Genomic DNA, 24,975 nt, shown 5'->3' with positions numbered 1-24,975 from the left:
ATTAATTTGAGACATTAATCAATTGAGATGAAATTAAATGACATGAACAGTTCTGTAACAGTATCTGTGAAAGTGCACAAATGTGGGAAAATGAAACAAAGTCGCTGTACGTTGCTTCTCGAGATCCTCCAAAAATCTTCAGTAAATAACCACCATTTTACGGAGATTACAAAATTTAATCCCATATATCATCTCATTTCAGTTTATTTTATATTATAATTTTTACTTTTGCCTTTCCAGTTGAAAAAATAGGACTACTCAAGAATTCGCGATTGACAGTCTAATGAAGGTCTTGTCTATGGTTGACTGTTGAAAATTTGGATAAAAATAAATTACATTAAAAATTCTATTTTTTCACCATTTCTAACGTAGCCTGAGTGCGATTACGAAGAGAAGAGGAAAAACGTGATTTTTTAGAAATGGCGATTTTTAGACTAACCCGTCTTGTGGCACAGTCCAAGAATTTAACGAAACACGAACCGATTATACATTTAAGAACTGCAACTACTACTCCAACTGGTGCTATTTTACCCGAACCACAAAAACAACCTTTTGGTTTGCTGTGTGTTGTTTTTGCTGTCGTACCGGGCTTACTAATCGGAGCTGCTATTAGTAAAAACATAGCAAATTTCCTTGAAGAAAATGAACTCTTTGTACCATCAGACGATGACGATGATGACGACTAATTTCATAACTGGTATTTTATCAAGTTTCTTTTTTCTTCCTGTACTGTACCAAAAAAATTATACCCCATGATATTAATTAAATATGTTTTAGCGTCGTTTTTGTCCTAGGTTAAATAAAATTTACCAAATGTTGTCATTCTGTACATTAACGAAGTTAAACAATTTTTTCATTTTTAAATACTTTTTATTTGACCAACAGTCAAAATCTACAACTCTTTATTTTGTAAATTGAAGGTTCTAGTTTTTTTTTTTTGTTTCAGTTTAAATAATGCTTGAAATGGATTTGAGCAAAAAACAAATGTTATTGTTAATGTCATTAATAGTTTTCATTGACATATTGTTTTAACACTTACCATTTATTGAACAGTAATGCACTTAAAAAAGCTTACTACTTTTTGTCAATTTTATTTCACAATTTCAAATAAAAATAAGATAGTAATAATACCAACCTTCTTTAGCTTTAGTTTAAAATAAAACAGTATGTGAAGTCAGTGAATACATTTATTTTTAAAAAGTTGTGTATTTAACATAAATGCAATATTATAAAAAGATGTCTTTACAAGGGAGTAACAAAAAGTCAATCATCTATTCTAGTCAAAAGTTACTCTTTCCAATAAATAACTTGTAATCTCATTACTCTTGTGTATTATTATTAAGAAAAAATCTGAATAAAATAATGTTCATTAAAATGGCATGATTCAGTCTTTCATTTTGAACAAATGGTTTTATTTTATGTTAAATTGTAATTTATTTAGACAGGAAAATATTTAAATATTTTACCATCAATCAACAAATTGGGTAAGGAATTAAAGGAAAAATATGTTGTTTGGAATTTTAGTTCCTTGTTTGCATGCACAACATATTTATATGGAACAAGCAAGTCCACGAGTAATGGTGACTACTTACCATCAAGTAGGATGTACACTCATCTCCTATTAATGTTTTACAAAACCTGAAGTTGAGAGATTACTAAAACCCATGGACCCCAGAATGCACATTCATTTCTATAGATACAGAGAATCAAAACATTAGACATATTTAAAATTATTTACAAAGTAAATGCTGAATTTCTGAATTTTTAGGTGTTTTTTATTTTGTCTCCATACCTATTGTGAGTTCCTGAAAATATTCAGGAACTCACAATAAAATATTATCTCTTTCATGTCCATTATTTAAGGCCTCCATATGCATGTAACATTATCACTCTGGTAAACTTTCTTATGTTGAAAGTGCTTATTCAAAAAAAAAAACAGCAAGATGTTAACCATTAAAGTAAAATTATAGCCAATTGACTACACGGTGTTCAAATTTATTCTGGAGGCCGCTTGTGATCCCCCCAGCCATGGAAACACTTGGTGAACCGACGTGACTCTTTGTCTTTTAGTGTCAAAAACAGTTTCCTTGGACGGTCTGGTTGTACGGTTTTCATGTGTTGTATATACACCTAGACATTATTTCATAGTTATTAGTTCACAGTAAATAATGTAGTGTTTAATGTCATCTACATTGATAGGTGATGCATGGGGGGATAGATGTAGATTTGATAATATCAGATATTATTAGTACTATTCATGTAACTGAATATTAACTTACTAAAACATGCATTGCTTAATGTAGTTAATACTGATTTTAGGCATGAAAATGGTATTTTTTGGAACTATGCCTGATATGTATCAATCTTAATGAAATTGTACAGTATGAAAATAGTTTTTCTGCATTTTTGTATTAATTTCTAGAACACTGAACTTCAATGTTCATTAGGAAACTAACTGTTTGATTAAAACTCATTAGCAAATGTAGCAATTAAGTACCTGTGCAGATTTGTATGCAAGCTTTATTTCCACCTCAGAACATTTTGCTCCAAGCCACAGAAAGACCTGTTCTCCGTTGTCCAATATCATAATATCATCATCAGCCAAATCATCCTAAATAAAATAATAATAATTCATATTATATATTTCTAACAGTTCACATCCCCAAAATTAAAAAAAGGTGTATATATTTTTCGTACGTTTTCTGCACGATTGAGTTATAATTGTCTAGTTAATATATACATTTTAGTAAGTATTTTTATCATAGTGCCTACAACGTACCATGGCACCTAACTAGTTTAAACAAACAGATGTTTTTCACACACAAGCGATAGTAGCTAGTACATAAACTTTAAAAAATGACTTACCTGACAGAAGTCCGTACATTTCTCGGAGACTGTAAAGTATCCTTTCTCGTTTGAGCACCGGAACAGTCTCGTATAGTTGAGATAGTCCGCGTCTGTGTCGTAAGGCTTGCGGCCACCGAGTGCCACCCAGAAGAAGTTATCTGGCTCGCTACCCTCTGTTAATACCTATACAAGATCAAAAGCACATTTTTTTTAATTACACTAGTAGGCATACCGCCCACCTGATGGTGAGTGATTTTGGTCGTTCATTGAGGTCAGCAAGCCAAGCCGCTGCCTACCGCTAGTATTAATACATAATATTAATTGAATTCTTCATAACCTTGCTTTTGTTAAATTATTGCACATATATATCAACTCTATCTTGATTCAATCTATATATATAAAAATGAAACCCGTTTTCCGTTGTCACGACATAACATGAAAACGGCTTGACCGATTTGGCTAATTTTGGTCTTGAATTATTTGTGGAAGTCCAGAGAAGGTTTAAAAGGTATAAAAATATGAAAATTCTCGGAATTAAATAAAAATAACAATTTTGTTTTCCCTTTGACGTGTCCCCCGTCGGACGGATTCCTTTTGTTTGTTTTAAGTTTATTCTATATAAAAGTTTAGGTCTTTTATTTATCGATTGAGGCACTACGAAGTCTGCCGGGTCAGCTAGTTATTTGATAAAAGTCAATGTGCAAAAATTTAGTTCCCTTTCAGATTCAGTTAAGGTACCTAATCATTTCATTTAATTAATTAGATTTACTAAATACTTGAATACAGGTAAATCAATGCTTGCAATGGCATCACAATTTATTGCATTTCATGGTATAATTTTGTAGTATATCGCGTAGCCATGTCCCTGAGATTATCTTTAGTGCTGCGAGTAACATCCGACATTTAAACGTTCTTAACGACAACAATTCATTGTTTTGTCTGAATATCCGGCGTGTACTTGACGCTCAATTTGTATTAAACAGACTCTTCGAAAGCAGATCGTTCATCCTCTTCTAAGGAGACTGTTAAAAAGAGATAGGGAATACTTTTTGAAGGTTTGATTTGGACGGGTTATATGGAGTCACTGAGTGGTTGGAGGACATTAGTTACCTGTAGGCTGACCCACGGGTTGTTGAATTTATCTTCGGCCATTTGCTCGATGAGTCGCGCGGAGTCGGGGTCGCTTTTGCTCCCGATCCACGCGTACACGATGGCGGACGACGTTTCCCCGTTACCTTCCAGCGGTACGTTTAAAATGTAGCTGCAATAAAATAAAAATCGTTTACCCATTTCTATATGAGGTAGTCACCGCAAAAGTGGCCAAGCTTACCATAGTTAGTATGGAGGTAAAGAGGTTCGAATTTACCTTTACAATAATACTTCGTAGGCAAAAAAAGTGTGTGTGTGTGTGTGCAAGTTACATAAGAAGTGAAACTTATAAATAAGGTATAGATATAGATAATAATATACTGACTATCCTACTACACAGGAGCATACATATGGACAATATTTAGTAGACGATAGTGGGGATGCTACGTAAGTAAGAGTCGCACAAAGAGGAGACCGAGAACGTCTAATGTGTTCTATCTCATTCTCTCGCCGGCTGAATCCTATACATTTATGTGTTTATGTCTCTATGGACTTATTTTTTCGTTTCATCGAGTTTGAAATCAGAACGATTCTAAAGAAGTTTCCCTTCAAAAGAAATACGCGCTAAAATGATGTTTACAAAGTCATCTGTTATCTACGGATGAAACTAGGGATAGGCCGATTTTGCATCAAAATTTATTAAAATTGCAATACATAAGCACGAATATGAATTGTGAATTAGGCCACTTTTATGCTGACGGCCTCATATATTGTACTTCCTATAGTCCGATCGTCTTTTTGTAGTATTTTGTGATACTGTTTGTCGTATTAGTCAAACCGTGTTCGATTACCGGTCAGAGTCAAATATAGGTACTATCCTGCCGAATTCTTCGAAGAGTGGGAGAGTCATTTTATTGATTATTGAAACTTTGGTATCATGTTCGTAGGAAAGTGACGTGACTGCGTTCACGTTATGTTGCCGAAGGGCATGTATGAACCAATATCCGTTCATATGCTTTATTATTTTTATTGCTTAGATGAGTGGACGAACTCACAGCCGACCTGGTGTTAAGTGGTTACTGGCAGTGCAGACATCTACGACGTAAATGCGCCACCCACCTTGAGATATCAGTTTTAAGGTCTCAGTATAGTTTGATTACTGTTTATTTTTTAAGTAACTAGCGACCCGCACTCTCTTCGCTTAGGAAACTGTAATTTATTATTGATTTCTCCACTATTTAATAGATGTTATTATATATATAAACCTTCCTCTTCAATCACTCTATCTATTGAAAAAAACCGCATCATAATCCGTTGCGTAGTTTTAAAGATTTAAGCATACATAGGGATATAGGGACAGAGAAAGCGACTTTGTTTTATACTATGTGTAGTGATTGATGTAATACACTTGGACGGTACACCAGCGAACTTGACGTTTAGGTTTTTGCAGTCGACGACCGCGCGATTGTTACTCACCAGAAGGCACTGTTCAGTTGGGACGCCTCCGCCTTGACCTGGACCAGCCTGGTGCAGAGCGCGGAGCCGTTGCTACGAAGTTCGAACAACTCGACGGGCAGACGACCCTCCTGGTATAACAAGTCACCGACAAATTAAATCTCTCGAATTCACGGATGCATCGTTTGAAAATTGTCGCGGTAGCCATCATACAACGCAAGATATTTGACAGATTCCTGAATCTCGCTTACGATATTTTAAACATAAGCTTGCATATATACAAGCTCCGAACAACAACATGCGGACCGTCGGTCTACCGAGCAATATCACCCGCTCGGTGTAAGATCTCCCTTTCGTCGTTATACCTACAAAAATATTTCCACATAATTGAGAGCGCATCGAGAAATCGAGAATAGTCCCGTTCCTTTTCCTCCTCTATTGATGCTTATTACCCATTTTTATATCTGTCTCAATGGACATTTGGAAGTCGTCGTGGCCTAAAAGGACTGAGTGAGAATGAGTTTCTAAAAATTTTTCGTTCCTGTATTCGTTCTATTGATTACGCTCTAAAATTAATTTAAGAAGCATTAATAAAAAACCAAACAAAAATACAATAAATTGTAACAAGTTGAATCTCAAGCCGTGTTTTTTTAGTGGCGAAAGCTCTCACATAACTGGAGAACAGTTACATTCGGTTTTATTAGTGCAAAATTAGGTTTTCCTGTACTATGGATACCAGGGATTGAAATACATACTTATATCTATACTAATATATAAATCTACAGCGGTTTTTACGGATGTTCCGTTATAACTACTGAACCATGCATTCGATTAACTTGAAACTTGGTATCCATGTAAAAAATACATGTACTTCATTGATAAGCTAATATTTATATAAGTGTTGGACTCCCTACACCAGTTGCGGGAGCGTTAATGATGAGAATATTTGTGGGGATGAGAAATAATAATGTTAATTTTAAATGCCCAGCGAAGCGGACGAGTACAACTAGTATATTTAAATAGATACATACACAGATATTAAAGACATGCCCATCAGTTAGGAGCGCTGATTACTACACCACCGAGTCGGTTACAAGCCAATATCAACTATATAATTATGGCCATAAGATACTATTTAAGTCCCTACCGGTTTAAGATTCCTCTTGCCGTCTCTGAGCACGAACTGCCTGTGGAAGTGCGAGAGGAACTTGAGGCTCTCTTGCTGCTGGTGCGTCCGGACGACCTCAAGGCGCTTGCAGAGCTGCTTGAACTTCCTCTCGAGGCCGAAGGTGAACGTCAGCCAGCCCATGTTGGGAGCCCTACGTCCCTGCCAGAAGTACACGACCCAGGTGGCGGATTCACCGTCGTCTTCCGTCTCGTGATCCACGTTGGAGCCCTCGCTCTCTTCCTCGGCCTGGTGTTTAAAAAAAAAAGCGATAAGACTGTCTATTGTACAAATGTATCTGCTTTTTGACTGTTTTTTTTTAATGTAAATTGTGTTTTGGTGTGCAATAAAATGTATTCTCTCTCTCTCTCTCTTTAAATTCAAAATGTTCCGGTTTCGGAGAAAAAAATCTCCTATGTGTTTTATATACTGCAACTCGTCTTCAGACATTAGGCCGAAGCCTCACTTACATTGAATTGGCTGTTTCTACTCAAGAAACTCCACTGCTGTTGGACTGTATTGCTCCATGAGCAAAAACACCATCTTTACGTAGATAAGAAAAATAATATTTATGGAAAAAAGAAAATATCAACAGGTTTATTTGTCCCCCGATTGGCGAGACCCCTCGCTACCAGTACGCATGCGCGTAGACTCACATCAGGACACAAGACATATCTGCAGAGGAACACGTAGCAATCACAGCTGTAGAAGACCCCCAGTTCGTTCTCGGGCAGCCTGACGAAGTGGCGTCCCTCCAGCACGAAGGCCTCCATCGCTTCCAGGTCTTCGTTCCACTCGTCGGCGAGGGTCTTCGCTTCGGAGGCCGTCATCGCCGGCTGCCTCGGCGTGAACAGCGCTGACAGATCGGCCCTGTTCAAATTATTCAACATCTCATTGGCATCGCTACTAGTTGATTTGAACATTGTTCATATTGTGTAGAGCGTGGACTGTAATTTGTACTGGTCGCTTCAATAATTAGATATATTCAGAGAAAAGGTTATTTTTATTTTGTTTTAATGTAGTTACAACACGTGCACGTACGACCAAAATTTTTGATTGAATTACAATGACTATGTTGCCACAATTATTATTGTGTTTCATAATTCAAAAAACAGTCATACAAAGTTCATGTTTAGAATTGCCCTAAACACATATAGTTATTGTTGCGCCGGTAAGAGTAACTCGAAAGAGTAATATCGAAGGATCTAGTAGCACCTAGAACGCTCGAGAAGTACAACGCCATCTTGTCAAATAGCGGAATCATTAGATACTAGAGATGTGTGGAATATTCTCGATAATTCTAGGGATGTGGTATCGACGAACGGGTCACCTGAAGCGAAGCGAAAGAAGCGAATTGAGAATTTTAAAGTGTAGTGAAATGTTTTAAGTGTTCTATGAGTTGAATACAGTGTCCACATGTAATTTGGTAGAATTTTTATTTATCCCGAATCCCAGCGCGTAACATTATTATATAATTATAATTAATTCAAAGGTATTTAGTAAAAATGTTCGGTATTTGGAAAAATAAATTTCAGGCTAGTACGCCAGAGTTGAATGCAGAGCTAAGTAATTAGTATATCAATAAATTATACACGCAGGTACTAACGGGCAGACCGCGGTCTAAGTTTGGCTCGGCATTTAAAAACGCATGAAAACTATTTATTATATGAAAGAAAAAAAAACTTTGATTCTGATTATCCATTACCAGATCCAGTTAGAGTCCATAACCTTGTTTGAGTTTTAATGAGTTTTTTAAATTACTATTATAGGCAGACGAGCATATGGGTCGCTCGTTATGTGTTTGTATTCATCAAATTTGTCTAGTTCGCTAGTTAGTAAGTAGCTAGTTAAAACTAACTTAGTCTCCTGTTGTTTGGCCCAGCTGGCGAGGTCTGCCCCGGTCCTCGCCACAGACTCTGCAGTTCTCGTGAAGTCCACTGCTATGATTTCGTCCCAGCCCAGGAAGTAAGTTTTGAACACCTAATGCAATTTTGAAATCAATTCAATTAAGATAATAATAAAAAAATTCAATTAATCTACTTTACATCATTATGCTTCATTTAACTTTACATTTTTGTCATAATGCATAAGCCAAATGAAGATTTGGCTTAAAGGAAAAGAATCTTAAAGAAGGCCTAAATTAAATTTAATAAAAAATATAGTTACAGAAGAGTTGTTGTTTCAAAGTTTATGGAAAGATATACTTATAAATATTTTTTATGTACGATCAGTTTCAGAATATCAGGTATAACTCAAGTTCTATAGCACTGTGAATATTTGAATCAGTATTACTAAAAATGAACTAGGTGGCGTTTGCGGTTTTATTAGCCAGGTGTGTGTGTAGGTGAAGACAAAACATAATCGAGTTACGATTTATTTATACAAATGTAAGCTAATTTATTTTACTACTCTCCAATAAAATATTTGTATGACGGTAACATTCTTAGGAAAGTGGCCTCTATGAATGAATGAATGAATGAATGATGAATGAATGATTTATTTTATTTCAGACAACAACAACAAGTCCATATGTGTATATAGGCATCATTGAAACATACTTAAAATTACCAAAACAAATCGAATAAAAAATTACATTATACAGAATACATTATTAAAAAGAATTATCAGTTCTTCTGGTTGGTTCGAAGTAAGTATCAGATACTTACTTCGAACCAACCACAATTTTTTTATTTATTTAGTCCGCAATTGAACTATGGTGCTATGGATCGTTTTTTTTTTTTTTTTTTTTTTTTCCTACCTAAGCTGATAGCCCTAGCGGCTATTTCAGCGTAACCCTAACTTTAGTAGGTGAGCTCACGGGGCTCAAACCTGACGATGTTGCTAACACGAACCCTAGCAAGAGTCGTGCTTCGCAGAATCTACCACCGGATCGGAAACGCGACCCACTGAGAAGATCCGGCGAGAAACTCAGTGGGCTGTGTCTGAGAGTTAATTTACTCGTCGAGCCCTTCGTCGCAAGCGACGGGTTCGACGAGAACGGTGACCGGTGCTTGAAGTACCTAAAAGCACCGTTAGTGGATCGGGAGGATCCGAGATGACGTGTTTTGGGCGACGTCGACTGCTTTCCATTCTGTCCGCAGGATCGGGAATGTAGTTACCGGCGGCCACGATGAGAGGGTTCTCGTGTCGTGCCGCTTTATCGAAGTGGACGCTATGGATCAAGTACCAACAGGCATAACGCCTTCTGTTACGGTCTTCTAATGCCTTCAGGATGCTGTTAGGGCTGAATCATCTATCTATCTTTCAACTCACAGAAGTCCACTGCTGAACATAGACTTTTTTATTTCTTATATCGTTGGACGAGCTCACAGCCCACCTGATGTTAAGTGGTTACTGTAGCCCATACACATCTACAACGTAAATGCGCCACTCACCTTGAGATATATGTTCTAAGGTCTCAGTATAGTTACAGCGGCTGCCCCGCCCTTCAAACCGAAACGCATTACTGCTTCACGGCAGAAATAGGCAGGGTAATGGTACCTACCCGTGCGGACTCACAACAGGTCCTGCCACCAGTAAGACCTCACCAAACCTCGCCACAACGATCTGTTCTGCGCTGCTTACGCATATACGCGATCGACGCAGCGTGACGTCTATGAATCATAGATGGCGTTAGTAACACTTTTTTATATATAGTTTTTTCGGTCAATCGCACCTGTGTCTCGGTCCCTTCTTGGAGACGCGTGACGAGCGCGTGCGGCGGCCGCGTCACCATGTTGAACAGTTCCTGCGCGAGCTTCACCGCAGCCGCTCGCACCAGCCGGGAGGACTTCTTACCGAACCTGTATGGAAACTAAATTATAGTACTTTCTAGGTATTAATAGACCGTTATGACTGTCGGTACTTGAACCATTGTACCATGGTTCATTTGCGGACTAAACAATAATAATGGTTGGTTCGAAGTCAGTATCAGTTGAATGGAATATTTAAAAAGAAGTTGTGTGATTTGTTTTATTTCAACTCTCTTTTTATTATACATAACAAATATAATTTATTATAAAAAAAAAAAAAACATAATACAGTCAAAACCGTTTACTGCGACATCGTTTAATACAACATGCCGGTTATAATAACCAAGAACAAAGGCCCCGGCTGAATGCCATATGACCGCCTTATTAAAAATATTGCTTTCTACGACATTGGTAATAACGACATACCTCATAAAACGACCACATTTAACTAATATTTCGGAGAATTAGATCTGTTAGAACGACCGGCTAAGGTGTATTGTAAACAATTTGAATAGGTATCCACATTTGTCTTCAATGGCTTTTAAAATCAGGAAAGAAAACAATAGGATTTAGTTTATTGTAGGGTCTTTTCTAATTCTTAGAAACAAAACACGTGCATGCGGTAGTCAAAGCCCACTTCTTCATATCTCTTCAGTTAGTTTGTTACTTATCTATACACAAGACGCACCAAAACTTTGTGGAGTTATTCGTGAAACTTTCAAAATGTCGCAAAGAAAAATAAAACAAATTAATATTGAAGAAAAATCGCTATTATGTAAATATATTTTTCCAATAATTTGTTTGTACTTGCGCGATACACATTAAACATCACCGGTTGTTACGACTATAGGTTTTTACGACTGAATATGAGCAGTCCCTTCGATGTCGTTATAACAGATTTTGACTGTATTCATAAATAACCTAAAGGTACATGTTATTATCCGCAACGCGCTTCGTCAGATTACAGAAATAGAGTTATCAGCAAAATGCTTCGTCAAAAAGTACAATACATACTTACTTTCAGCTACAAGCGTCGTCATAGATAACATAATTATTTAAAATGTATTCAACTGATAATTAATTTTAAGTATGTTTCAATGATACTATGTACACATATGGACTTGTTGTTGTCTGAAATAAAAGAAATAATTCATTCATCATCCATTCATTCATCATTCATTCACTCATCATTCATTCACTCATCATTCATTCATTATAACCAGTCCCCGTTACGTTTTAAGGGCAACAGGCGATGGGAGATCGTAGATCATGTTCCTGACGCGTTTAGCTCTAACACCAGGGCAGACAGGCAAAGAATTCGACGTGCAACCTAATCTAAATATAAGCCCGCTGAGTTTCTCGCCTTCTCTCTTCTCTTCTTCTCAGCGGGTCGCGATTCCGATCCGGTAGTAGATTCATTCGCGGAGCACCTACTCTTGAGTTGTTAGGTCTGCTTTAGAGGCGCTCGGGTAGCTGTTAGCAAGTCCCACTCCTCCTGGTTGAGCCCTCGCTCGCCCCCCTGTTCTTATGAAACTGGAAAGGCCTCCGGGCCACCAGTAATCATAATCATATTCCTATTTTAATCGCGAAATAATCAAATTAAATTAGAATGCATCCTTTTTTAAAGTTCTTTTTTTCTCTTCTTCTTCTTCTTTCTACTCTCAGTAAAATGGTGGTTATTTATTGAGATCTACTTTTTGGAGGATCCCGAGAAGCTACGTCCAGCGATTTTGTTACATTTGTGCAGTTTCAGAGATATTAAACAGCTAACAAACCATCGTTATTAGATATTTAAACCTGAAGAAACACTAAACAGACAAAATAAAACATTTCACACAACATCGCTCTTCTTTTTTTTTATTGCTTAGATGGGTGGACGAGTTCACAGCCCACCTGGTGTTAAGTGGTTACTGGAGCCCATAGACATCTACAACGTAAATGCGCCACCCACCTTGAGATATAAGTTCTAAGATCTCAGTATAGTTACAACGGCTGCCACACCCTTCAGACACAAGAGGTCATACCACCAGTAAGTTCTTTGCATTTCCGAAAAAAAATCCTAAATAAGCTCTTTAATCACTGTTAAATTTCGACTAAGGATAAGTAAGTGCCTACAAAGGCAATAAAAAAAAAAAAAAAAAAAGATATTGACCAGACGAAGACGTCGAGGTGCGCGTCGAGGATGTAAACGTTCCTAGTGGCGAGGGCGCCCCGGGACAGCGGCGCGGGCCCGGGCTGCGGTAGCTCTAGATAGCCCATGCCGAGCTCCACGCGGTACAGCCGCACCGCCCGGCTGCTCCACTCGCCCACGTGCTCCTGAAACCAGCACCATGTACATCAAATCAAATCAGAAGTCGAAATAAGAAGTCGTTGTGGCCTAACAGATAAAACGTCCGGTGCATTCGTGTTGAGCGATGCACCGATGTTGGAATCTCAGGCGGGTACCAATTTTTCTAATGAAATACGTACTCAACAAATGTTCACGATTGATTTCCAAGGTGAAGGAATAACATCGTGTAATAAAAATGAAACCCGCAAAATTATAATTTGCGTAATTACCGGTGGTAGGACCTCTTGTGAGTCAGCGCGGGTGGGTATCACCATCCCCCCCATTTTGGCCGTGAAGCAGTAATGCATTTCGGTTTGAAGAGTGGGGCTGCCGTGGTAACTATACCGAGACTTTATAACTCATATCTCAAGATGGGTAGCGGAATTTACGTTGTATGTGTCTATGAGCTCCAGTAACAACTTAACACCAAATACAAAAACAACCTTATCTTAGAAAATCTTAATATTTATAATTGTCTAGATTTTATGAAAGATCGTTACCTCGGGTACAAAAGGCGCATCCTCTTCGTACCCTAATATTTGCCAGAAACTTTTGGGTTCCTTCCCCGGCGGTTCCGCGATCAGCTCCGCTTTGTTCTTCCTCTCCTCTTTGTTTATCTTCTCCGCAAACAAACGAGCTTTGGACTTGAGGGTGTTCTTAGCTTTCTTACCGTACCTGACACCAACGAAATATACATTAACCAAATTGATACTAAGAAACTTTTGTTTCATGTTAACAATTTATTTTGTCAAAGCTGTGATTAGCTGTGAATGCATTTCAAATAGATTTATATAAACTCTACAATAATTTGATGAAAAAAAAGATTAAAATTTATATCCTGGTAACGAGACCTTTAAGCCAAGCCTTATTTGTTGTTGAAAAATGACATGAAGCGAAATAATAAGTTGATTAACTCGAGACTAATCAATTGGGGTGAAATTAAATGAAATGAGTTGAGATGGGATGAAAGGAAAAGTTTCAGTAAAATGGTGGTTATTTACTTAGATTTCAATTTTCAGTTAACTTTTGATAGAACCCTAGAAAGCTACGTTCAGCGGCTTTCTTTCATTTTCCCACATTTGTGCACGTTCACAGATATTAAACAGTTAATAAACCACCGTTATTACACATTTAAACCTGAAGAAACACTAAATAAAACAAATCACACAATTTCACTTCTCGCGTTCCCGCTAAAAAGTCCCATTTTGTGTAAGTTTCCATACCAGAGATAAATGATGAGTCCGGTGTCGAGCACGAAGACGTATCTCGGGTCGAGCGAGGCGGCGCGCACCGCGACCGGCTCCAGGTGGATGCTGTTGCCGGCTCCGTGGACTCGGTACAGCCGGGTTACGTAGTGCTGCACATTTTTTTTATTTATTGCTTAGGTGTGTGGACGAGCTCACAGCCCACCTGGTGTTAAGTGGTTACTGGATCCCACAGACATCTACAACGTAAATGCGCCACCCTCCTTGAGATATAAGTTCTAAGGTCTCAAGTATAGTTACAACGGCTGCCCCACCCTTCAAGCCGAAACGCATTACTGCTTCACGGCAGAAATAGGCAGGGCGGTGGTACCTACCCGCGCGGACTCACAAGAGGTCCTATCACCAGTAAAACATCCTGTGTGCTTTGTGCAAGTTTTTTAACATTCTCGATAGCGTAAAAGTTAGCCTAATTTTGTATGCAGTTGGAACAGCGCCCCTAGCGGCAAACGTAGGCAAACGATCCCTTTCCGTACAAATATGAACTAACTTTTACGCTATCGAGACCGTTAAAAAACTTGCACTAAGCACACTGTTCGAGTACTGAGTAACAACTAACTCATAAATACAATCGTAATTCTGAACTGCGCGCAATGTAACTTAAACATTTATACAAGACATAATAATATGTATATTGTCTTAATATACATAATATGTGTATAATTTTTCCATGAGTGTTCTGTTTTTCTATGTGACTGTACCGTAAATGGTTAGATTGATCTTGACGAAATTTTTGTTGTTATTTTTTCTAAGCTATTGCATAGCTTTCAGAAGGGGACAGTGAATGTTTTGCTTTTGTTAATGTGTTATAAATATAGCGTGGTCTTATTTTATTATTGTTTAAATATTAAATTATTATTGTCTAATTTTAATTGCATAATTTGATAAAAAATGCTATGCAATGGCTTTACCGCGGCAATCCCCAAGTGCCACAGATTATTTTTTATAAATTGTATTATAAACGTCATACGTGGTAGTCTCCTTCTTGTGATCTGTTTGATGTAGATTTTTTTATTTAAATACAAATAGAGAACAGTAGGCGGCTACAGAATAAATACCTTTCAGGTAGGTAGGTGTCTGCTCGATAGACCGACTATCCGTATGTTGTTGTTCGCAGCTTGTATACAAATAACGTTAGTATATGCCTTTTATTTTAAAGTAATTTGCGTACGTACATATTATTTTAAAGTATTTTTCTGTTAATTTTTAAATTCACTATAAAAAAGAAAACTTCATCCTGGAAATGGTCGAGCAGATATCTATTAAGCATTACAATCCAAAGGACAATGCCCAAAAGTGGGCCAACTTCATGACAAAACTATTTGTACCTGAAAAACTATGCCTTATTTTTTCATGTTGTTTAGTTTATGTATCAACATTTCTTTCACCCTGGCATTGTTTTACAAAAAAATAAATTACTTATTTGATAACATCCCAAAACTGAGTGCCACAGTTTTTAAATTCGCCAATAGGCAAAAGGCAAATGAGCCCATACAACCTTATAGTAAACCTATATGCTGACAAACGAAAGAGTTGTCTGTGACTTGAACAACAAATAAAAAAAATAGCTAAATTCACAGACTTTTTAGTTTATTGTTGCTCAATTCAATATTTATGTACTGTAATAATAATTATTACTTAAAACCATGAATTATTTAATATTTTTAGATATTAATGATTCCATTAGTAAAAATCTCAATGGCCTACCATTACTCTATTCTTATTATATATGATCAGAGAGTTTTGGCAGCAACCTGAGTGAAGCCTCACTTGAAGTTTTATTTTAATGTTTTTTTTAATAGTTTATTGTGTATAATATGTATTAATTGGGTGTTGTTTTGTGTATTAAACGTCAATAATCGTGAACAACGATTATTGACGTTTAATACGCATTGGAATAAAACTGTGGCTAACATGGAAGCGACTGTTTTTTTTTCAAGATAAAAGGTCTGCGGAAACTCATGCTCAGTCAATGTGCTATTCGTCGAGTTGACCTCAAAACTCCCAAAAAGCAATAAAAAGAGATACACCAGCTTGAAAAAAAATATAACTACGACAGACTAGGCTGTATAGGCTACGCTCTTTGCCTGCCGATTGGCGAATTTAAAAACAGCAACAATAATATCAGAAGGGTCAATGAAGTTCATTCTCAGAAACCACTTTCATTATATTATTATTATGAAGATATAATAATAATAAAATGTACATAAGGGCTTATTTTTACCAAAATTAGCCACAATTAACTTATTTAACACTGTAACTAATGATGAGAGCGATTATTGATTTCGACGAAAACAATTCACAACTTAATTTTAGCTGCAAAAAAAACAGATTTCTCTTAAACCTGGGTGAGAATATAAAAATCGTTTTCTGAATATGAAACGATATTTCTTTGTCTATCAAATTAAGTTAAAACCATCATGACCCGACAACTTTTTTTAGGGGCCCAAACGCCTATAGAGAATGGGCATTGTCCTTTGGATTTCATGAAGTCTCGAAAATTGATATTTATTACTAAAAATCGACTAAATCAAAATAGGGTTGTCATCAAACAGCGAGTCCAAAGTGCAGGTACTGCCAGCCCAGCCCAGTTACAAATAGTAGAAATGTGTTTTATTGCTCCTGTAAGCTGACGAGCATCAGGGCCTATCATGGTATAGGGTTACCGTCGCCTATGGACACCAGCAATGCCAGGGGCACAGTCAGCTCGCTGCCTACCAAACATGTTATTTTAGATCGGTTACCGGGTCGTCGACCGTGAAGAACCCTGACGGAGTGTGGCTGCCCTGGATGTAGACCGGCGGGGTGGGGAACAGCGCCATGAACTCGGGGCTCTCGTCGCCCTGCTCGTGGCGCCGCGTGCGTTTGGCTCCCAGCAGGTTGCGCAGGTTGACGGCGTGCATTGCGGCGCAGGCCCCCTTGTCTAACTGCGAACAAGGTTTTTTTTAAAATGGGATTTACGACCTGGTAACTAAGACCTTTAGGTCAAGTCTTATTTTAATTTATATTCTTATCTTTATGAAAAATGATAATATGAAGTGAAATGAGATGAGATGATATGGTATGAAATATAATCTCAGTAAAATTGTGGTCATTTGCTGAAAATTTTTCAGTGGACTTTTTGGAGGATCCCGAGAAGCAACGTACAGTTACTTTTTTAATTTTCCCACATTTGTGCACTTTCACAGATACTAAACAGTTAACAAACTACCGTAATTACACATTTAAACCTGAAGAAACATTAAATAGACAAAATAAAACAAATCACACAACTTCACTCCTCGCGTTCCCGCCAAAAAGTCCGCTAACAACGTGCGCTTTACATTGATCACAAAGTACAAAATCTTCCGAATCGCTCATTGCTGAAGGTCCCCACTTCGATAAAGCGGCACGACACGAGAACCCTTAGCTTAGGTATTACGAGCTTAGGTGGGGAAAAAAAAGGTCGTGTCTAGCTTGAAGCGTCAATCACTCGATGCACTATGCTTCGCCACGTCTGCCTGTCCGCGGCGGTCTTTTTAGCCTCGGCTATTGACAGGCCAATACAACAAAATAGTACAGCATTAATGAAACTTCATAATTACTGAATGAATTCCACTTACAGTAGCTTTAGACCCGATCCAAAAGTGTATGTCCCATGACAGCTGTCCTTGCTCTTCCACGGCTGTCTTCAGCACGATGTAACAATCACCTTCGAAGAATTTTCCGTGAGCGACCTGTGCATGTGTGTGCAGATGTTCAGTATATAAATTTGTATACGAAGGACTTTTAACACGATCTGTCCGAAAAACTAATAGTAATATTGGCCGTGAAAATTTAGGAAAAAGAATTATTGTTTTAAGATTTACGAAATTTAAATTTTAAGAAATCATTTGTATGGCACATACAGAAAAAGAGGAAAATCGATTACTTTTTAAACGGAAATATTATTATTTTTTAAAATATTTTCATTATTTCCATTGATCCCATATAATAACAGGAGGCACTGTGTTCATTATTTTTTTAACTAACACACACAGACATTAGCGCCCCTGGCTGCTGGGCCGAAGGTCATCGATTCGATAATCAAGCAAACATTCATGCGATGACAGATTTCTTTGTTCAGCATTTGGGTATTTAATATATATTTAAACGAGATTTGCGCGAGATTATTGATTAAAACGAGTATCAAATTGAACAATTTCAAACCTCATCCACAGGAGCCGGTATGAAGTTCTCGATCTCCCACACCTGTAGTCCAGGAGTTTGACCCGTGTCTTCGTCGAAGAACTCCGAATAGTCTAGCGGGGGCTTCTCCAAGCTTTCGTCCCAGCGTTTTGGTCTAAAAACCAAACGCGCACATATTCAATAAAGCAATCGTTTGCACACACAACCGTCGCTCTCCCCACTTCTGTCATAATTACTGTTAGTAATTAGGCAAAAATCATATTCGACGCTGCGGATCGAATGGTAAACAGTCGCCCTAAACACGCCATTTCGAATCCTCCCGATCCGCAAACGGTGCTTTTAGGTACCACAAGCATCAGTCACCGTCCTCGTCGAACCCGTCGCTTGCGACAAAGAGTTCGGCGAGTAAATTAACCTACAGACACAGCCCACTGAGTTTGTCGCCGGATCTTTTCAGTTGCGTTTCCGCTCCGGTGGTACTTTCTGCGAAGCACTGCTCTTGCTAGGGCTAGTGTTTTTTTATTTTTTTATTGCTTAGATGGGTGGACGAGCTCACAGCCCACCTGGTGTTAAGTGGTTACTGGAGCCCATAGACATCCACAACGTAAATGCGCCACCCACCTTGAGATACAAGTTCTAAGGTCTCAAGTATAGTTACAACGGCTGCCCCACCTTTCAAACCGAAACGCATTACTGCTTCACGGTAGAAATAGGCAGGGTGGTGGTACCCACCCGCGCGGACTCACAAGAGGTCCTACCACCAGTGTTAGCAGCGTCCTCAAGAGCCCCGTGAGCTCACCTACTCTTTTAGTTGGCATAGCCCTCTAACGGCTATCAGCTTAGGTAGGGATAAAAATGCCAATTAAATTTTTTGCGAGTTTTTTATTACACCTTGTAATTCGTTGATCGTGGAAATCAATCGTGAACATGAGTTAATTACGTATTTTATCAAAAAAATTGGTACTTGCCTGCGGGATTCGAACAGACATGGTTACTCGTGGTAGGATCTCTTGTGAGTCCGCACGAGTAGGTACCACCACCCTGCCTATTTCTGCCGTGAAGCAGTAATGCGTTGGAAGGGTGGGGCAGCCGTTGTAACTATACCGAGACCTTAGAACTTATATCTCAAGGTGGGTGGCGCATTTACGTTGTAGATGTCTATCGGCTCCAGTAACCACTTAACACTAGGTGGGCTGTGTGCTCGTCCACACATCTAAGCAAAAAAAAGACATGTTAGATGATAATAGATGTATTTGTAGACTAAATTAGATCAGTGTGCTTAATGCGAGTTGTTTAACGTTCTCGATAGCGTAAAAGTTAGCTCATATTTGTATGGAATGGGCTCGTTTGCGTACGTTTGCCGCTAGGGGCGCTGTTCCAATTGCATACAAAATTGGCTTAACTTTTACGTTATCGAGAACGTTAAGAAACTTGCACTAAGCACACATATCGTACTGACTTGAGTTCGCTGTGTCGTTGGTCGAGCACGTTGTCGCCGTGCTGCGTGTTGGCTTGCTCCTGCATGCCGCGCAGGATCAGCGCCGAGTCCTTCTGCTCGGGCTCGGGCCGGCCGCGACGTAGGCGGAGCTTGCGAGCTATCGGATCCGACTTTACGCCTGTGTCGACATTACACGTTCTTGATAGGTAGCTATTACTTATTATAGTTTATTAAGAATAGTTTTAAAAAAAACTAACAAAATATGCTTTTATAGATAATTCAACTAAAAAAAGATTATTTTTTTTAATAAATTCGAATTAAAAATAGCGTAAGAAAAAATTATTTTATTGTAAAAAAAAAGCGTGGGGCGCATGGTATCAGTAGTTATAAATATTTTATGAACAGATATGAGTAGAAGCGTTATTTTGATAATATCCTGAAAAGCACACTCCACGCTTTTTTACAATAAAATCATTTTTTCTTACACTATTTTTAATTCAAATTTATTAAAATTTATTTTCTATTTTTTAGTTGGACTTTCTGTAAAAGCGTATTCGGTTAGTTTTTTTAAAACTATTATGTATTTTTCATTTTTTAGTTGAATTTCAATTTTTTCCATATTATTTTTTTCAATATTTTTTTTAATATTGAATTGTCATCGGCCCTTAATAAGTATACCAAATTTCGAGTTAATCCAACGTTTTAAACGAAGTTAAAATCATGTTCAATGATTCCGTTACAAACATACATACGTCTGAAGCTAATAAAGGCGTATTAAAAATATCATATAAGTACTATTTATTGTTTGTTAGGGAATCCGATAAAAGGTAAATTTTCGATCGAAGCGGTTTAAATTACTCGGTAAACCGACAACCCATATGTCATTCTATGATAGCTACCGCTAAATTGATTACTTTGTTTCGTAAATCGATTATCGTACATCGATCGATAGTAAATCTATTTGTGTTGAAACATTACTTAATACTTATGAAGGTTCATACAGTACAATTGAGATTTTAACACAATGACCAAACCTACCACTAAAGACAAGCAAGAACGGCCATTAATTAGTTTGTCTATACTTTCAGCCAAAATGAATACTAATATAAATTTTAAGCAGTTTTGTTTAAGTAAGAGCTTTATTTCTTAGGTATAGTTAGTTTTTGACTTTTGAAGTACACGGATGATTTCTTACTGCTGGTCGTTGTGCTTTCAGCTGACGCAGCACCGGCCAGTTGAAGCTGAGCTTGCAACGAGAAGTCAATGTTGTAATACTGCAAGCCAGCTCCTCTTGGTCTTTCGACGGGCTTCGGGGGCATTACGAGATCAGGGTTTCCGTGAAGCTGGAGACTTTCCAGATCGCTTAGAAGGTGAACGGCGTCGGGGAGAGTGATCAGCTTATTGCAACTCAGATTCAACTTCTTTAGCGCGCCACATCTGTCGTTTAATAGACAAACAATGTATTTATAAACATGAAAAATAAAATGGCGGACATCTTTGATTTTAAATTTACAAATGTTAAGCGGTTTTCGTATATTTTATTTGTAAAGTAGAAACAATGCCGTATAAATGACATGTCCTTCTTCAAACGAGGCTTGTGGAGAGTATTAAGCGGTAGGCAGCGGCTTGGCTCTGCCCCTGGCATTGCTGAAGTCCTTGGGCGACGGTAACCATTCACCACCTGATGGCCGTATGCTCGTCGGCCTGCAAGTTCTATAAAAAAATTTTTTTTTTGGCAAAATGCAGATACGATCTTGTGGGTTCTTTACTAAGGACACAACAGCCCAAATTACTTTCTCAACATGTATGCGTTATTTAGAATAGCAGCATGCAAATTGAAGTGTTCACTTACGTAACGGCGTTTAAGTAATTCTAAATTATTACCGTTATATCGCTGGGAAGTTCCCGGTCCTAAAGTATACAAATAAAGCAAGATGCGGCTGAAAAATGCTCACCTACACAATCCTTCCGGTATCATCTCTAGTAAATTATTAGCAGCTGAGAATACTTCCAAAGCGCCAAGCTTCCCAATTCCAGATGGTATGCCTTCAAAGTCAAGTTTATTGTCGTCTACATGTAACCTCCTTAAGTTCTGCAGCTTACACAAAGACGCCGGAAGTGATGTCAGATTGTTTCTTGACAAATTTAAGCTCTCTAGTTTCTGCCATGTATCCATTGCTGTTTTTAAATAATATACAGTTTAATTACTTTAATTGACATTAGAGTGATTTGGTGCGGTGGAGTTATAAATAAATTTTTTTTCATCAGTCCTTCATGCGTGTTCTAATTTTCAAGTTAAATCGGACGTTTTGGAAGTCGGTGAAAATACATTCAAAGATTCCGTTACAAACAAACATAACAAGCTAATTAAAGCGCCTTAAAAATGAAACTTTATTTAATAACGCAATAATTTAAAAAAAAAATTTACAATAAAGTAAAGGTCGGCTAGCCGCGGCTCTGATACCTAGGCCACGGCTCTTCCGCGAAATTTTCGATCCAAGCATGGAATATTACTTACTATCTTGACTATAGGAGTATGAGTAAACATTTTTGAAATGCAAAGCTATAAAAATATATGTTAAATAATTACTCTTTGAATAAGTTTGAATTGTATAGTATATATATTTAGCTCTTTTGACATGCCCATGACAAAGTTGTCGACCACTCCAATAAACTAAACAAGTGCTAATTAATACCTGCCTCGTCAATGAAATCACTTTTATTGGAACTCCTTTGGATATAATGATCTACATTTATGTTGTATACTATCTAGATAAAAACTCAGACTGAGATATAGGCAGACTGTGTACCTTAATATATCTAACTGAGGTTGTGTAATTAATATTATATTGTGAAGTTTCAAATGACTAGAATAATACAGATGGCTGGTCATGCTCATGAACCGTGACAAAACATAGAAAGTGAGATATTTTATCATATGTACCAGAATAATATATAACATATTATACGCTGCATCGTCACATCATATGTATAATATTTTTTCGTTAAGAATGTAACAAAAAAATTTTTTTTTTTCGTTAAAAGACAACTCTTTCCTAACAGCTGATTGAAACTAACTCTTTCTATTACATTGATAAAAACTGCAAAAATAATGTTAAATATATGGAAATACGGTTCTTTTTTACAAATTACTTATTGAGTTATTAGTGTAAGTTTCTTGATCATTTCTATTATGAAAGTTAGCAAATTTTATTAAAATTTTATAAGATCTCACCTGCAGACAATTCCGAGATTTCATTATCACTAAGATTCAGTCTTTTGAGACTCAACAACGTGTACAAGGCATCTGGTATTTTCGTTAATGCATTCTTTGATAAGTCCACATCGGAAAGATTTGAGAGTGTTTCCAATGATGTCGGCAAATTGGCAAGAGTTCTTTGTGTGTTTCGCATATGCAGTGTCTCTAGACTTTGAAGTGAAGGTAATTGCCTGTCAAAATTTCGTTATACATTTATATTAATATTCATTTAGAAATGATAGAAAATGTAAAAACTTAATAAACCGTAAGGAATAGTCCATATGAGTGAAGCAGCAAGCAGAAGATCATAAGTTCAATTTTTATTATTTTATAATTAATTTTTACCTCAACTGGAAAACTCCAAGTGGATTATCATTGAGTATCAAAGTCTGCAGGTTTGCCAACCTTCTAGTCTGAGGGGGTAGGGTCTCCAAAAGGTTATGAGATAGATCCAGAAATAATAAGTCAGTTAGTTGGACAAATAAAGTTGGTGGGATTGTTTCAATTCTGTAACAAAAACATAAAGTATCAGTAGTTAGGACTTAAAAATGCATAATATAATTAGTACTATCTCTAACATAACATAAGAATAACTTAAAATAAACCTTTATCAGAAAACAGACAATTGCTATTTTTATGTTCATGTCTTGAAGTTATATGTATGTATGTATGTATGCTATAAGTATGTATTGGATATGTATAGTATGGGAATCCTAACTTGGAGTCAGGTGATAGTATGTGATTTGTTTCTGATCATTTATTTATTATTTGTTCCAGTGAGTTTTCACAATTTTTGACAATTTCTGATCAGGATTAAACTAGAAAAAATATAAATCTATTGAACAATACATAAGTTCCATTTATTTTTAATTATAATGAAAAGGCACACATTGCTGTATATAATATCACTTGCATGAGACTGTATTTTCTACAGAAAGAGATAATGAAATGTTATGACTAAAGACTTCTTTATGCTTCTCTGTATAATATGGTGAACAGGTATTTTATCTGAATATTTCATTATTATTATTAACACATTGTATATCATTTAATTTCAGCTACTTTACACAACAAAAGGAAATCTTTACCACCTCAGTTTCTCCAGAAAATCTGTAAGCCAACTCAAGTAGCTGATTGCCTTTGGAGTTACTGACCAGAGGTTTAGAGCACATTTGTTGGCCACTGCTGCTCATTCAGATACCACATGAGCTATCTCCACAGCTTTGCTAGTGCATTATAAAACATTTTATAATCTTTTTTTCTGAAGATTTAAATTTTTGGTTTATAGTAAATCACAATGATCAAAAGCATTTTATTACATCTTGACCAAAATTAATGAGTTACATTTTTTTTACTGTTTGTGTCAATATTGAAGATATATCTGTATTTTGAGCAATAAGGTTTACTTGGAAATAAACTTGCAAAATAGCTATTTTAATTTCTTACCTGTTATGGCTGAGGTTCAATACAAGTAAAGATTTAGCTTTCTCCAACCCCTCAGGGACTTCCTTTAACCTATTATGTGACAGATCTAAGGTAGTGAGTTCTTCTAGATGGAAAAGTTCAGCCGGGATCCCAGAAGTCTTCACCTTGTTGTGCCTGACATTCAGAGATCTCAAACATTTTAACTCTGTGAGTTCACCAAATAACTTTTCTAGATTGTTCTTTTTCAAGGAAAGGTTTTCCTGGGGAAAGTTGTTTGTAATTTAGAAGTTACTTAAGTACTGTATTAAAAAAAAAAAGATGAATTTTTTTTTTTTTTATATCTTCTTAGTCTTTACATGCTTTATGACTTATTTATCTTTAGGACGTCGACAGTAAATTGAATCGTACAATTTTCTGATAGGGCTGACCTAAAAAGATTGTTTCTCACCAATTTCATTAACTTTCCTAGTTCTTCAGGTATATCACAAAGGTTTGTCTTGTCGAGTCTCAGCCATTGCAATCCAGTCATATAGCGAATAGCATCAGGAAATTTATCATCCTGCAACAATACTTATTGTTTGAGAAGTGTTGAAATAGGTTATGAGATGATATCATTTTATATAAATGTTATTCAATCATAGCTACTGACGCTGAAATCGTTACACGTGAAATCAACTCCCCGCACAAACGGCAATAAGCCTGTATTTGCCATGTTTACAATTTTTTCTACTGATTACATTACACAAGCTATTTTAGTTTTTTACTCGAAAATGTCAATAATAATTCT

General features: G+C 36.9%; 2 protein-coding genes across 2 annotated transcripts; one reads left to right on the top strand and one right to left on the bottom strand.

Moving 5' to 3' along the window:
• Positions 1–272: 272 nt before the first annotated feature.
• On the top strand, positions 273–1,134 carry EMRE (Essential MCU regulator). The gene is made up of 2 exons (XM_028186556.2): positions 273–697; positions 947–1,134. Exon 1 carries the CDS (start codon positions 420–422, stop codon positions 684–686), a length of 267 nt encoding a protein of 88 aa, XP_028042357.2. The 5' UTR covers positions 273–419; the 3' UTR covers positions 687–697; positions 947–1,134.
• Positions 1,135–1,169: 35 nt separating this feature from the next.
• fliI (FLII actin remodeling protein) lies at positions 1,170–24,975 on the bottom strand. Its single transcript, XM_089729538.1, has 23 exons — positions 24,838–24,975; positions 24,637–24,747; positions 24,210–24,448; positions 23,109–23,270; positions 22,740–22,954; positions 21,460–21,682; positions 20,700–20,941; positions 19,526–19,682; positions 18,088–18,220; positions 17,502–17,615; positions 16,644–16,826; positions 13,861–13,994; positions 13,138–13,312; positions 12,461–12,624; positions 10,233–10,359; positions 8,415–8,536; positions 7,213–7,426; positions 6,539–6,805; positions 5,413–5,522; positions 3,958–4,108; positions 2,866–3,030; positions 2,498–2,611; positions 1,170–2,130 (listed from the first exon to the last, which is right to left on the bottom strand). Exons 1-23 carry the CDS (start codon positions 24,898–24,900, stop codon positions 1,996–1,998), a joined length of 3,720 nt encoding a protein of 1,239 aa, XP_089585664.1. The 5' UTR covers positions 24,901–24,975; the 3' UTR covers positions 1,170–1,995.

The sequence above is a fragment of the Bombyx mandarina genome, chromosome 08 (assembly GCF_030267445.1).
Source record: "Bombyx mandarina strain Sakado chromosome 08, ASM3026744v2".
NCBI lineage: Eukaryota > Metazoa > Arthropoda > Insecta > Lepidoptera > Bombycidae > Bombyx > Bombyx mandarina.
Note: the sequence above shows the minus strand (reverse complement) of the source record. Positions and strands in the feature narration are given on the sequence as shown.